At 35.8% G+C, this 15,272-nt stretch overlaps 1 protein-coding gene and 1 long non-coding RNA gene across 4 annotated transcripts in view; one reads left to right on the plus strand and one right to left on the minus strand.

Annotated features, from left to right (window-relative positions):
• HERC6 (HECT and RLD domain containing E3 ubiquitin protein ligase family member 6) overlaps window positions 1-15,272 on the plus strand; it is a 64,015-nt gene that overhangs the window by 24,938 nt on the left and 23,805 nt on the right. For both annotated transcript variants that reach the window (XM_045820306.1, XM_045820307.1), the window contains exons 11-13: window positions 239-332; window positions 3,599-3,788; window positions 6,048-6,202. In XM_045820306.1, the coding sequence (XP_045676262.1) occupies window positions 239-332; window positions 3,599-3,788; window positions 6,048-6,202 (439 nt within the window). The remainder of the gene's footprint in view (window positions 1-238; window positions 333-3,598; window positions 3,789-6,047; window positions 6,203-15,272) is intronic.
• Window positions 1-15,272, minus strand: part of LOC123806871 — a 56,322-nt gene that overhangs the window by 13,810 nt on the left and 27,240 nt on the right. Inside the window, exons 3-4 of one of the 2 annotated variants that reach the window (XR_006783540.1) lie at window positions 3,565-3,695; window positions 653-1,026 (exon numbers count right to left, since the gene is read on the minus strand). This is a non-coding gene — a long non-coding RNA (uncharacterized LOC123806871). Of the gene's footprint in view, window positions 1-652; window positions 1,027-3,564; window positions 3,696-15,272 lie in introns of those variants that run through there. The other variant, XR_006783541.1, reaches the window with a different exon arrangement.

Genomic DNA, 15,272 nt, shown 5'->3' on the forward strand with positions numbered 1-15,272 from the left:
GCATATAAAAATTTGATGTTATTGCAGCTATTCTGGAGGTAATACATTGTTACTCTCTTTTAGCAGAACATAAATTTCATGTGTTTTTTTGTGCCAAGTAAATTGGTTATTTTAAAAGGCAAACTTGAAGAAAAAAGTTTATATCTGACATGTAATAAAACTAAATAATGACATATGAAGTATAGAAATGTTCCTTTCCATTTATTTATGTGGTGTTTTGCATTTCTTTTATCCAAAGAGAATCTGGAGAAATAAATTCCATTGATGTGGACTTACAAATGGCAAGTGATACCTTCCAGAAGTTAACAAAAAAGAAATGGATTTCATCAATGGTAATAGTCCATATTTACTTGAGAAATAGAGTAACAGGATTTCCTTATAGAAACCAATATGATTGTAGTTTAATTTTGTTGGGAACTGAGTCAGGGGACCTGATAGGCAGGGGCTAGTGTTCATTTTGTGGTTGCTGTGTTTCAGACACTGCATTAGTGGGAAACCAGAAAAGCTGGCTTTCATGGCTGCCTGTTGCTACCAGACCAATAAGCAGAGACAGGGATTGAATCTCTGTGGGTGCTTTATTCAGATGGCCAGAGATCTGAGAAGATGGCGGGTTATGTACCCTAACAGACCATTTTAAATTCCATTTCAAACCAACCTTTTTTATAAGGAGAAGAAAGGTATAGGTAAGGGGTTTGGCATTCAGGGAAAAATTTAATCAGAAAAAAAGCTGCAGTATTCTTTCATTTGTTGATAGGTAGTTCTTTATCTGTCTACCTAGGCAGTGAGCATCTCTCCCTGGAACGCAGTGGCTCAGATACCATCTTCATTATTTGCAGGCTTCCTGGGGCACACAGGTGGAACTGCTTGTGGTTTCCCAGAGTCAGAGTGGGTCATTGTAGCATCCAGCAAACTCGAGAACGAATATCGGAGACTTTCAGGGTATCAAAGATGTTACTTTATTGGCCAAGTTTAACCTGCGCAGGGGCGAACTCTCAAAGTGTCCAGCGACACAGTGCCCGCAAGGAGCTGCAAACGAGAGACGCGCCAAATGCTTACAACTACGTTCTTATATATGGGCAGGCAAGCAAGCGTTATACAGAAGCAGACGTGGCAGTTAGTAATTCGCTTACAAAGACCGCGCGCGGGAATTTCAAACCAAGCATTCTTTCATAAGGCGGGAAGGCAGGCTTTTTGTTCATTAACCTAGTAATCTCCTGGCTCTAGCTAGCTAGTTTTCTATTTTCTCATTAAAAACTACAAAGCACTGCTTATCTAGCCTACCCAGGGAGAGCGTCTGCTAGACACGGGATGTTTGCTTTAACTGTACTCTGTCTCTTTTATCATTTCTTTTCAGCTACAATGTGGTTCTTGTCTATTAAGGTTAAAATTTAGTTCTTAATTTCCTTGTTCCCAACAGTCATACCCTCAGTTCCCGAATCAATAGCTTTTTACTTGCATTAGTTACTAAGCTTACTATTACCAAAAACTGAAATTTCCCAACTCTTGAACCCCCCATCATTAGGGCTGGCTCTTATTTTTGAGCACTTAAATGTATAAATGACAATATTTTTATTTTCAAGATGAGAAAACTAGTGTTTGAGAGGTAAATAACTTCTAGCATAACATGAAAAGAACACTAGTTTGGGAAACAGGATAACAAAATCCTTTGTCCTTTATAATCTTTGGGTCACACTTTATTTACCTATATAAGTTGAGTTCATCTTTAAGGTCTATTCCAATGTAATACTTTGTGATTGTGGGTGGTGTTGGAAAGAAAACCTTCCCTCTACCAATTTAGCTTCAGTGTGTTTGGGGGCTTGAGAACTGACAATAGACAGATTAACAGGAACACAGAAAACAAGGTTTATTCCCATGCATGCGTAAGTGTTTGGATGAAAAGTTTCCACGAATAGCTAGTGATGAGGGCTTATATACCAATTTAATAGGGAAAGGGAGGGGAGAGAAAGAAAATAAGTGGAGTTTGGGGGGAGACAAATGGGCTTCTGGGGGGACAAATGGAAGATATGACAGCTTGTGATAGTGTTTGTTTGTGCAATTTCTCATCCAAGTGCAGCTGAAGCTTGGGGTTTATGGCTGCTTTACACTTGGAAGCTTTTAGTCAGATAAGAGAACCTCTGAAGGCTTCTTTCTGCATCAGCTGTATCTCAAATGTCTTCAGTTTAAAGTTATCTTTATATCATCATGGGTCCCTACATCTGAAGGGGAAAGAGGAGGGTGTTCCTTCATGTGTAGTGGACACTACCTTTTTATTTTCAAGATGAAGAATAGATTTTATCAAGTGTATTTTAAAACCAAATTTTTTAGGTGATAAGGGGGATAACTTGCAGTGCTATATTCCCAGTGTGTGTTCCAAAGAACATTATTTACACAGAATGCTCCATGAGAAAGGGTTCTTAGTGAAACAATTTGAAAACTTAGTTTCATTGGCCGGGGCCCTACAAATTAGACTGAGAAAAGACAGATTAATAGGTGAAAAACAAACAGAAGTTTGTTCATGGGTGCATCCTTCATATATACTTAATGATAACAAATTTAAAGGCACAGTTAGAACTTTGGCTTATATGATTCTTAGTACAATAATTTTGTGGAGAAGTGACAAGACAAAGGAAAAGGACTTTGAGCTTCTGGAGGCACCAAATTGTGGAAAGGCAAATATACGGGGACACTAATGGTAGAAAAAGGTTAGTGAGGTTTGTTTGTGTAGACTCTTTCTCAATGACAGATCATCCAGATCATCTCTGCTGATATGGTTGTTCTTTCCTTCCTGGTACAGGAAGTTGGGAGCAGGTACCATCTTCACAAAAGGAATCTCTATTCTGTTTTCAGGTAGACAGAGGGAAGCCAGAAGCTTGCTGTCTGTTTTGTTTTGTTTTGTTTTGTTTTGTTTTGACTTGCTTTCAGCTCAAAATGATCCTCATCCCAGGGGGGTATATTTTGGGATGGCATATTCTGCTACCCTTCCCATCTCTGTAGGGGTAACTTGGGCTCCTTCTTTCTAGAGTTCTAGGCTCTGGAACCACTAAATCCTTCAGTAGATCTTTTGTGTTTGGTTGGCAGATTAGGAAAGAGAGTATATAAAAGGTCATATGAGAGGATGTAGGGGCGCTGTGCCTGAAAGTGTCATATATCACCTTTACTCACATTGTGTCAGCTAGAACTCAGTCACAAGGACCCACCTACCTGCAGGAGAGGCTGAAAGACCACATCTTTTGTGGACCCAGGAGGAAGATGAAATGTGATTGGTGAGGTGAACATATGGCATTTTCTCTGCCATGTAGATTTTAGGTGAGATAGATCTGGGTATGGATCCCTACTCTGCCACTTTCTAACTTGAGCCACCTTCGAGAGTCACTCAGTATGACATGCACATGATTCGCTTTTATTTCCTCATGCACCCCAATATAAAATAGGGAGGATGGCTCTCACACACTACTGTAGGGACATTTGGGACGCAAGGAGTGCTGAACAACAGGTTTCAGGAAAATTAAAGTAATCACTCCAATTGGAAAGTGGTGGAATCAAATCCAAGATCCCAAAACTTACCCGGGGCTTTTCTCTGATCATGTTTCAATTGCAGATAATGACATGTCTCAAGGAGAATCTACTCAGAGCTCTTCCACATGCTTCTCCACACCAAGAAGCAGTATCAATTTTCCTTCTGCTCCCACAATGTCCTGTGATGCAAGATTTTAGGAATTCAGAAACTCCGGTGGTTCCATTTGCACAGATCATTTGTAAAATGAGTGACAGATCTTTAGACATCCTGAGTAAGTCTGATTACTTTCATGTCACTTTATCTATACTCTCAATAGAGAATCACTGTCCGAAGTACAGGTTGTAGCAAATTTTGGATAGAAAATTTCAGAATGCAAAAATATTTGAGTACAGGATATGTGAATTACTGAAAAGATAACCCTAAAACTATTACAAACATTACTGTTATCATACAAGGCATGTTAATTCTTAGACTTAGACATGGCTTTGACATCAGAGCTTAATAACCAGAGAATCCAGTTAAGACAATCCGTTTTAAAACTTCTTGCTCATGTTGTTTTAAATAAAACTTTAAACATTTTAAAAAGAGGTGATGAAAAAAATATTAAGCTTCATGTTCTTATTTTTTTATTCACTGCTATAAGATGTCCTTGTACAAGTTTAAGCTAATGTTCAAGATCCAAAGCTTAAAAAGGTACCAATGATATATACTGTGAAGTATCAGCCACCCACTTCCCTTCCCAGAAAGCCATTACAGAATGTAGTTCCTTGTGCAGCCTTTGAAAGAATGTATTGTTTCTTTTTAATGGTAGCATACCATTCATATTATTTAGCAACTTGCTTTTTCCTGTATAACAGTATATCACGGAGAGCATTCTGTTATTAGACCTATGGAACCGCCTTATTCTATAATATTTAATGGCTGAATAGTATTCTATTGGGAGGATATACTATGAATTGTTGTTTCTAAACTTTTGCTATTATAATGCTAACATGCATTTCTTTGTACATATATAAATTTACGCCAGGGAAATTTGGCAGGGAAAATTCTAGAAAGCGAAATTACTGAGTCAAATTTTATGTGCATTTTAAATTTTAAGAGATTTGGCCAGACTTCCACAGAAGTCTGGGCCACCATGTTGCCCAACATTAAGTGGCCACCATTTACACTGTAGTCTAAGTAAATTGCACCCCTGGAGTTTGGGCAACATGGCAGCCCTGACAGATGTATGTTTATGCCCCATAAACAAATATGAGAGCATTAGCCCATGCATTTTTCTACAGTGTTATCAAACTTTGGTATTTTCCAGTATGAAAAAAAGAATCTCTTAATTTTAATTTACTCATTGTGAATGAGGTTGTGCTGGTTTTCTTGTATCTCAGTTCTATTTGTATATCATATTCTGAGAACTATCAGTTCTCTCCTCTTGCCCTTTTTTCCATTTGTTGTTAGTATTTCTTTTATCTTTAGGAGGTTTTAAACTACTAAGACAGCTAATCCTTTATTAACAATATGCTACAAATGTTTTCTTTACCAATAACATGAGTTACAAATTTTTTTTAGATTATTAAAACTTTTTACTTTGTGATATTTTTTGCCATGCATGATTTTTAAACATTTTATGAAGCCTACTATATTAACATTTTCCTTTATAGTTTCTGAGTTTGGGTCATACTTCAAAAAGACTCCCTCACTCTGAAACAAACATAAAAAACATTCCCATGCTCTTACTAGAATTTTTATTATCTCAATTTTATGTTTGAATCTTTGATCCATATGAAATTTATCTTGATTAAATTTTTTTCTGGATCAGTTTCCATCTGTACACAGACATTTATTGAATGATCTGTTTCATTCCCACTAATATGCAATGCCACCTTTGTCATATACTAAGGTTTCATGTGCATTTGGATCCATGTATGGAATTTGTACATTTGGGTCATACTACTTTAATTACATTAGATGGGCAATATATTTTAACATTTGATAGGTTTGTTTTCTGAGAATTGTCCTTTAAACGTACAATATCTGAGTTCTAACATCAGTTATATTAAAATATTATTATCTGATATTATTTAAAAATATATCCATAAATACCAGGTGCTCATAAAGTGTGAAGACATAGATATTATTTTTTACAGATTAAAATATATACCTTTGATGACATGGTGTGTGTATGTATGTATATGTGTGTGTGTTCACCTATGTATGTTTTCAGATTTTATAAATAACCCATAGAATTTTCAGTTTGAAAATCATGAAATCAATCAAGTAATTAGGCATAAATACCATTCTGCAGAATCTTGAATTTGAGCTTTTAATTCCAATGATAATCATGAAAAAAATGTTATCTGTGAGTAACAAGTGTCCAGGATGATAACCTTAGAAAACATATTTTATGGAGTGTTCTATCAGAAATGGAAAATATTATCTATTTCTTATATTGAAGAACCCAGTAGAAACTGAGGGAGTTTTCTTTGGGGCCTGTGGGGGAGTATATATTTATCATGGCTGATTTTACAACCTTCAGGGCAGTACTGGGCATCTTTGCAAGAATCTACTCTCAACACACTGGTCCAGATGCTTAAATCAGCTGTCATTGCTCAGTTGTACTATAGGACTCCAACAGACCAGAGGAACTGCAATGTTGAAAGTCTTCTACAAGTAATGAAAAAAGTGTATAAGGTAAGGGTTCATCTCCAAAGAGATGTATATACCACTTTACTAAATCAACATCTCTTAGGTTTCAGCCAGTTAGAATCTTGTTTTATTATATTTTTCACAACAGTAAGAAAATATGTTATTCAGCCCTTAATAATTCAAAATTTTGCTTGTCTTGCTAACAGGATAGACTAGAAAAATATATTATATACTTTATTATTGTATTATTATATTAAATTACATATATTATATGCAATATGATAATACAATAATTTATATTATACATATTAGTGTATGTGTAGTACATAATATATATGGCATATAATATACATATATAACATATAATATTGTATTGTATGCAATATTGCATACAACATACAATACATATTGTGTATATATACACACAAACATATATTTTGTATGCATATATACACACAACAATACTATATATTGTATATACAATACCATGTTCACATTATACAGTATTGTATATAATATATGTTATATGTCATTATATATTACATGTAATATATGCTATCATAATAACCATACATATTATACTATTATATAATGGTATAATATGTAATTATACTATTATATAATATATGCTATTATATATAATATATATGGTGCACAAATATAGAGTGGTACAAAAGTAGGTTAACAGTTGTTTGAATTGAAAAAACACAATAATTAATAAATAATAAAGCAAGAATAACTCTGTGTTCCACATACTCACAATTGTAAGCCTATTTTTGTCCCATTCTGTACTCAAACATGAGAGTGATTTAGCATTTTCAATAGAGTACACAGCATAACCTAGAAGTAACCTAAGGTTAGTCTACTAATAAACTTAATGACTGTTGGAGGTAAGGAGGAGCCAGAGCATTTTAAATAAAACAAGAGATTTAAGTTGATAATGTTCGATTAAAAAATTAGTCAAATAAGATCTTTTACAAATATGATTTGCTAAATGGCAATCAAAGCAAATTTCACCACAGAATATCAGTCTCAATAGGAGAAAATATGTACAAGAGTTAGTGCTTTTCAGAAGTACTAATATATTACTGATATTTCTAAAGTAGTATATTTCTTCTCCACCTTTATAGAGATATAATTGATGTATAACATTGTGTAAGTTTAAGGTGTGCAGTGTGTTGATCTGATACATTTATGTATTACAAAATGATTACGATCATAGCTTTAGCTAACACTTCTACCACCTCACATAACTACCATTTCTTTATTGTGGTGATAATACTTAAGAGCTATTCTCTTAGCAACTTTCAAGTATATAGTAAAGTGCAGTTAACTATAATCACCATGATGTACATTACATCCCTAGAACTTAATTCATAACTGGAAGTATGTATACTTTGAAGCCCTTGACAGCCATCATTCTAATTTCTGTATCTATTAGTTCAGCCTGTTTAGCTTCTACATATAAGTGAATTCATACAATTTTTGTGTTTCTCTGTCTGCCTTATCTCACTTAACATAATGTCCTTGAGGTCTGTCCATGTTGTCACAAATGTAAGGATTTCCTTCTTTCTCATGGCTAAATAATATGTGTATGTGTGTGTGTGTTTATCACATATTCTTTACCCATTCATCAATCCATGAATGCTTATGTTGTTTCTCTGTATTGGCTACTGTAAACATGACTGTGATAAACATGGGGTTGCAGATATCTCTTTGAGACAGTGATTTAATTTCCCTTGGATATATACCCAGAAGCGGGATTACTGGATCACATGGTAGTTCTGTTTTTAATTTTTTAGGAACTCCATGCTGTTGTCATAACAGCTGCACCAATTTACATTTCTATCAACAATGCATAAAAGTTCCCTTTTCTTCACATCTTCACCACCACTTGTTATCTCTTGGCATTTTGGTGATAGCCATTTTAACATGTGTGAGATGACACTTCCTTGCGGTTTTGATTTGTATTTCCCTGATGATTAGTATCATTGAACACCTTTTTATGTACCTGTTGGCCATCTGAATAGAAATATCTGTTCAGTTCGTCTGCTTATTTTATAATCAGATTTTTTTTTTTGCTCAACTACATGAGTTCTATATATATTTTGTATATTGATTCCTTATCTGATATATGATTTGCAAATATTTTCTCCCATTCACAGGTTGCCTTTTCATTTTGTTGACTGTTTCTTTTGCTGTGCACAGGCTTTTTAGTTTGATGTACTTCATTTCTTTAGTTTTTCTTTTGTTGCATGTGCTTTGGTGTCATATCAAGAAATTCACTGACAAGCTTTCAAGCTTGTACGCAGTATCAGAATCCACATGGAAGGGTAACTGAACCTAACAACCAGCCAGCAGGTGAATGTGTCCTCAGGCCTGGTGCTGGTAAAAGCATGCCTTGGTGACCGGCTTGGCCCTTTCTGCACACACCCAGGTCCAGCAGAGGCAGCTGCAAACCATGCACCACTTGTAGCTCCAAACCAGTTGCTGAAGGCCACTCACAGGCAGCATCTTTCATTGGTCTGCACCAGCATACCTCCCAAGAGGCCCAGAACCAACACACACAGTGGCCAGCTTCAGACAACATCAAAGCAGTATCCAGTAAGCTTCACAAGCAGCATAATCAAAGTGAGATCTCAGCAGGCACCAAACACTGCAGAGGCAAATTCTGCTTCATGTGGTCAGTACTTTGCACACCGTAGCTGGGGATGAGCCTCACACCAGCCTGAGAGTCTATCCCATGTACAAATGGGCCAACAGCAACCAAGACTCAGTCACAACAGGAGGGCCTTCAGAATCCACACAAGGGACATTCCTGGAGCACCCAGCTCAGATGATCAAGGAGACTGCAACACTGAACCCACAAAATGCCTACTATATAAGTCCACCCCACAAAGACTGGGAATTGTAGCAGACTTATCTAACACATAGAAACAAGCACAAAGAGGCAGGCAAAATGGGGAGATGGTTCCCAAATGAAAGAATAGGAGAAATCTCCAGATAAAAAGCCAATAGGAGAAAATATTATGTACAGTTTATCATCTCAATTTATCCAATATAGAGTTCAAAGTAATGGTTATAAGTATACTCAACAACATTAAAAAAGGGCCAATCAGATATTAAAAACACAATATCTGAAATGAAGAATATGCTGAAAAGGAATAAACAGTGGGTTTGGTGAGGCAGAGGTTCAAATCAGTGATTTGGAAGACAAGGTAGAAAAAAAACACCCAATCAGAGCAGCAAAAAGAAAAAAAGAAAAAAAGAAAAAAAAGGAGGATGATAATTTAAGGGACTTTGGAACAACATGAAGTGTAACAACATCCACATCATAGGAATACCAGAAGGAGAGAGACAGAGCAAGGGATCAAGAACCTATTTGAAGAAATAATGACCGAAAACTTCCTAACTTGGCAGTGATGGAAAAAGACACACATTCCAGGAAACACAATATTCCAAACAAGATGGATGCAAAGAGGCCCACTCCAAGACACATCATAATTAAAACAGCAAAAGTTAAAGACAAAGAATCTTAAAAGCCACAAGAGACAGTTACATACAAGGGAGCTGCCATAAGACTGTCAGATGATTTCTCCACAAAAATGTTTTAGACCAGAAGGAATTGGCATGAAATATTGAAAGTGCTGAAAAGCAAGGACCTACAAGAAGACTACTTTACCCAGCAGGTTATTTAAAATTCAAGAAGAAATAAAGAGCTTCCTAGATGAGAAAGAGCTAAAGGAGTTGTTACCACCAAACCAATATTACAAAAAACATTAAAGGACCTGCTTTAAGAAGGAGAAGAAGGGAGAAAAAACAGAGGAACATAGTTAAAAGAATAAAATGGCCATAAACACATACCTATCAATAATCACTTTAAAATGTGAATGCTCCAATCAAAAGATATAGGGTAGCTGAATAGATAAGAAAATAAGATATATGCTGTCAATAAGAGGCCCAACTCAGAATGAAAAATAGGTACACATTAAAAGTAAAGGGATAGAAAAAGATACTGCATGCAAATGGAAATTTTAAAAAAAGAATGCAGAAGCAATACTTATATTTGATAAAATGCACTTTAAAACCAAGGCTATAGTAAGTGGAAAAGAAAGCCACTACATAATGATGAAAAGCAATCCAAGAGATAATATATCCCATATATGCACCCAACATAGGATCGCCTACATATGTGGAGCAAATCTTGATGGACATAATGGGAGAGACTGAAAGTAATACAGTCATAGTAGGGGATTCTGCCTGGCATGGTGGTGCATGCCTGTAGTCCCAGCTACTTGGGAGGCTGAGGCAGGAAGATCACTTAAGCCCAGGAGTTCTGGGCTGCAGTGCACTACACTGACTGGGTGTCCACACTAAGTTCGGCATCAATATTGTGACTTTCCAGGAGCTGGGGTCCACCAGGTTGCCTAAGGAAAGGTGAACTGGCCCAAGCTGGAAACGGAGCAGGTCAAAACTCCTGTGCTGATCAGTAGGAGATTTTAACAGTCCACTGACATCAATGGATAGACAAAAAATGAACAAGGAGACAGTGGCCTTAAATGACACACTAGATCAGATGGATTTAATTGGTATCTTTAGAGCATCTCAACTTAAAGCAACAGAATACATATTCTTTACAAATGTACATGGAACATATTCTAGGAGAAAGCACATGTTAGGACACAAAACAAGTCTCAGTAAATTTAAGAAGATTGAAATATCAAGCATTTTCTTTGACTACAATGCTGTGAAACTAGAAGTCAATCAGAAGAAAAAAACTGAAAAACACACACAGACATGGAGGCTAAATAACATGTTATTAAACAGTGAATGGGTTAACAATGAGATCAGGGAAGACATAAAAAGATACCTTGAAACAAATGAAAATGAGAATACAACAACTCTAAATATATGTGACACAGCAAAAGCACTCCTAAAAGGGAAATTCGTAACATATAGTCCCATCTCAAGAAAAAAGAAAAATCTCAGATAAACAATCTAACTTTATACTTAGAGAAACTTGAGAAAGAACAACAAACAAAGCCCAAAGTGAATAAAAGGAAGGAAATAATAAAGATTAGAGCAGAAATAAACAAAATAGTCTAAAAAAGAAAACAATACAAAAGATCAATGAAACCAAGAACTGGTTCTTTGAAAAAGTAAATAAGATTGACAAACCTTTAACCAGACTTATCAAGAGAAAAAGAGCCCTGGCTGGCGTAGCTCAGTGGATTGAGCACGAGCTGCGAACCAAAAGCATTGCAGGTTCGATTTCCAGTCAGGTCACATAGCTGGGTTGCAGGCCACGGCCCCCAGCAACCGCACATTGATGTTTCTCTCTGTCTCTCTTTCTCCCTCCCTTCCCTCTCTAAAAATAAATACATAAAATCTTAAAAAAAAAATCTTAAAAAAAAAGAGAGAGAAAAAGAGAAAGGACCCAAATAAAAGAAATCAGAAATGAAAGAAAAGGAGTAACAACTGACACCAAAGAAATACAAAGGTATTCAACAAAGGGGGCAGCAGCATAAAATGCAGTAAAAATAGCCTCTTCAACAAATGGTGTTGGGAGAGCTGGACAGCTACATGCAAAAAAATGAAATTCCAACACCAACTTACACCATACACAAAAATAAATTCAAGGTGGATAAAAGATTTAAATATAAACCGTGATACCATTAAAGTCTTAGAGGAGAACATAGGCAGGAAAATCTCAGTTATTACACACAACAATCTTTTCACTGATATGTCCCCTAGAGCAAGGGACATAAAGGAAAGAATAAACAAATGGATCTCATCAAAATAAAAAGCTTCTGAACAGCTAAAGAAAACAGTATTAAAATGAAAAGAGAACCAACCTATGGGAAAACATATTTGCCAATGATACCTCAGACAAGGATATGATCTCCAAAATATATAAAGAACTCACACAACTCCACTCTAACAAGACAAGCAATCCAATTAAAAAATGGGCAAAGGACTTAAACAGACACTTCTCCAAGAAGGACATACAGAGGGTCCAGAGACATATGAAAAGATGATCAGTATTGCTAGCTATCAGAGACATGCAAATTAAAACCACAATGAGATACCACCTTACACCATTTAGAATGACCATCATAAACAAAGCAACAAACAACAAGTATTGAAGAGATTGTGGAGAAAAGGGAACCCTAGTACACTGTTGGTGGGATTGCAGACTGGTACAACCACTATGGAAAACAGTATGGAATTTCCTCAGAAGACTAAAAATGGAACTGCATTTTGACCCAGCAAGTCCACTGCTAGGATTATATCCTAAGAACCCCGAAATACCAATACAGAAGAACCTACACACCTTGATGTTCATAGCAGCACAATTTACAATAGCCAAGTGCTGGAAGCAACCTAGGTGCCCATCAGTAAATGATGGATCAAAAAACTATGGTACATTTACACAATGGAATTCCATGCAGCAGAAAGAAAGAAAGAGCTCCTACCCTTTGTGACAGCACGGATGAAACTGGAGAGCATTATACTAAGTGAAACAAGGCAGGCAGTGAGGGACAAATACCATATGATCTCACATTTAACAAGAACCTAATCAACAAAATGAACAAGCAAGCAAAATATAACCAAAGACACTGAAATTGAGAACAGGCTGACAGTGACCAGAGGGGAGAGGGGAGGGGATTATAGGGGAAAAAGGATGAAGGGTTTGCAGGAACAATTATAGAAGACACATGGAGAAAACAAGGGGGAGGTGGAAACAGAGAAGGGAAGTGGGGAGGGCTGGGGAGTGAGGAAGGGTGTGGGGAAAAGCAGAAAACTACTTGAACAATAAAAATGTTTAAATAAAAAATAAATCAATAAATAAAAAGGAATACAAAGGATTGTAAGAAAATATTATGAACTACTATATGCCAATAAACTGGACAACCTGGATGAAATGGATAAATTTCTAGAAATGTACAGTCTTCCAAAACTAAATCAGGAAGAATCAGAGAATCTGAATAGACAGATTACAACTACTGAAATTGAAGTAGCAATAAAAAAAACTCCCAACAAACCAAAGCCCTGGACCTGACAGATTTGCAGGTGAATTTTAACAAACATTCCAAGAAGAAGTAATACCTATCCTTCCCAAACTGTTTCATAAAATTCAAGAGGGTGGAAGCTTTCCAAACTCATTTTACCAGGTCAGCATTATCCTAATTCCAAAACCAGATAAGACACTACAAAGAAAGAAAATTATAGACCAATATCCCTGAAAAACATAGATGCTAAAATTCTCAACAAAATATTGGCAAACCAGATCCAGCAATATGTTAAAAAGAGCATATACCATGATCAAATGGATTTATTTGGGGGGTGCAATGTTAGTACAATATCCACAAATTAATAAACATGATATACCACATAAACAAAATGAAGGATAGAAACCACATGACCATATTAATAAATGTAGAAAAAGCATTCAGTAAAATCTAGCACCTATTTATGATAAAAACTCTCATCAAAGTGAGAATAGAGGTAACATACCTCAACATAATAAAGGCCATATATGACAAACCCGCAACTAACATCATACCCAACAGGCTGAAACTAAAAGTGTTTCTCTTAAAGACTGTGAACAAGACAGGGGTGTCCACTTTCACCACTCTTACTCAACACAGTACTGGATAAAAAGAAGAAATGAGACAAGAAGAAGAAATAAAAGGCATTCAAATTGGGAAAGAGTCAAAATTGTCATTATTTGCAGATGACATGATACTGTATGTAGAGAACCCTAAAGATTCTACACACAAAAAAAAACTACTTGAACTGATAAATTCAGTCAAGTAGCAGGATACAAAATAAATATCTAGAGATCAGTCGCATTTTTATATACCAATAATGAACTATCAGAATGGAAACTAGGAAAACAGTCCTATTCGTAATTGCTTCAAAAAAATACCTAGGAATAAATTTAATGAGGGAGGTAAAAGATCTATACTTGGAAAATTATAAGGCACTAAAGAGAGGAATTGAAGAAGATACAAACAATTGGAAGCATATACTGTGTTCATGGATAGGAAGAATTAACATCATTAAAATGTCCATACTTCCCAAAGCAATCTATAGATTCAACACAATTCCTACCAGATACAAAAAAAAAAAACCCAAATAGCAACAGCAATCTTGAGAAAGAGGAATAAAGTTGGAGGACTCACACTATGTAATATCAAAGAAACTATATTATAAGACAATAATATTCAAAACAACATGGTACTGACATAAAAAACAGACATATAGGTCAATAGAACAGAATAGGGAGCTAGGAAATAAACCTATGTCTTTTCAGTCAATTGATATTCGACAGAGGAAGCAAGCACATACAATGGGTTAAAGATAGTTTGGGTTAAACATAATTTATTCAATAAATGGTGCTGGGAATATTGAACAGATATGCACAAAAAAATGAAACTAGACCACCTTGTTACACCACACACAAGAATAAATTCAAAATGGATTAAAGACTCAAATGTTAGACCCAAAACCATAAAAATCCTAGAAGAAAACATAGGCAGTAAAGTCTTAGACATTGCCTGTAGCAGTATTTTATCTGATATATCTCCTCAGGCAAAGGAAACAAAAGAAAAAATTAACAAATGGGACTATAAATTAAAACATTTTTGCACAGCAAGGGAAACCATCGACAAAATAAAAAGACAACCCACTGAATGGAATAATATATTTGCCAATATACCTGATAAAGGGTTAATATCCAACATTTATAAAGAACTTTCAGCCCTGGCTGGTGTAGCTCAGTGGATTGAACGCGGGCTGGGAACCAAAGTGTCCCAGGTTCGATTCCCAGCCAGGGTACATTCCTGGGTTGCAGGCCAGAACCCCCAGCAACCGCACATTGATGTTTCTCTCTCTCTCTCTCTCTCTCTTTCTCTCTCTCTCTCTCTCTCTCCTTCCCTTCCCTCTCTAAAAATAAATATGTAAAATCTTTAAAAAAAATCTTCATTTAAAAAAAAGAACTTTCAAAACTGAACATGGAAAAAAAAAACAATTAAAAAATGGGTAAAGGACCTGAATAGACACTTCTCCAAAGAAACATACAGAAGGTCCATAGACATATGAAAAGATC

This window comes from Phyllostomus hastatus, unplaced genomic scaffold (assembly GCF_019186645.2).
Source record: "Phyllostomus hastatus isolate PE091 unplaced genomic scaffold, TTU_PhHast_1.1 phas_scaffold_39, whole genome shotgun sequence".
Classification (NCBI taxonomy): domain Eukaryota; kingdom Metazoa; phylum Chordata; class Mammalia; order Chiroptera; family Phyllostomidae; genus Phyllostomus; species Phyllostomus hastatus.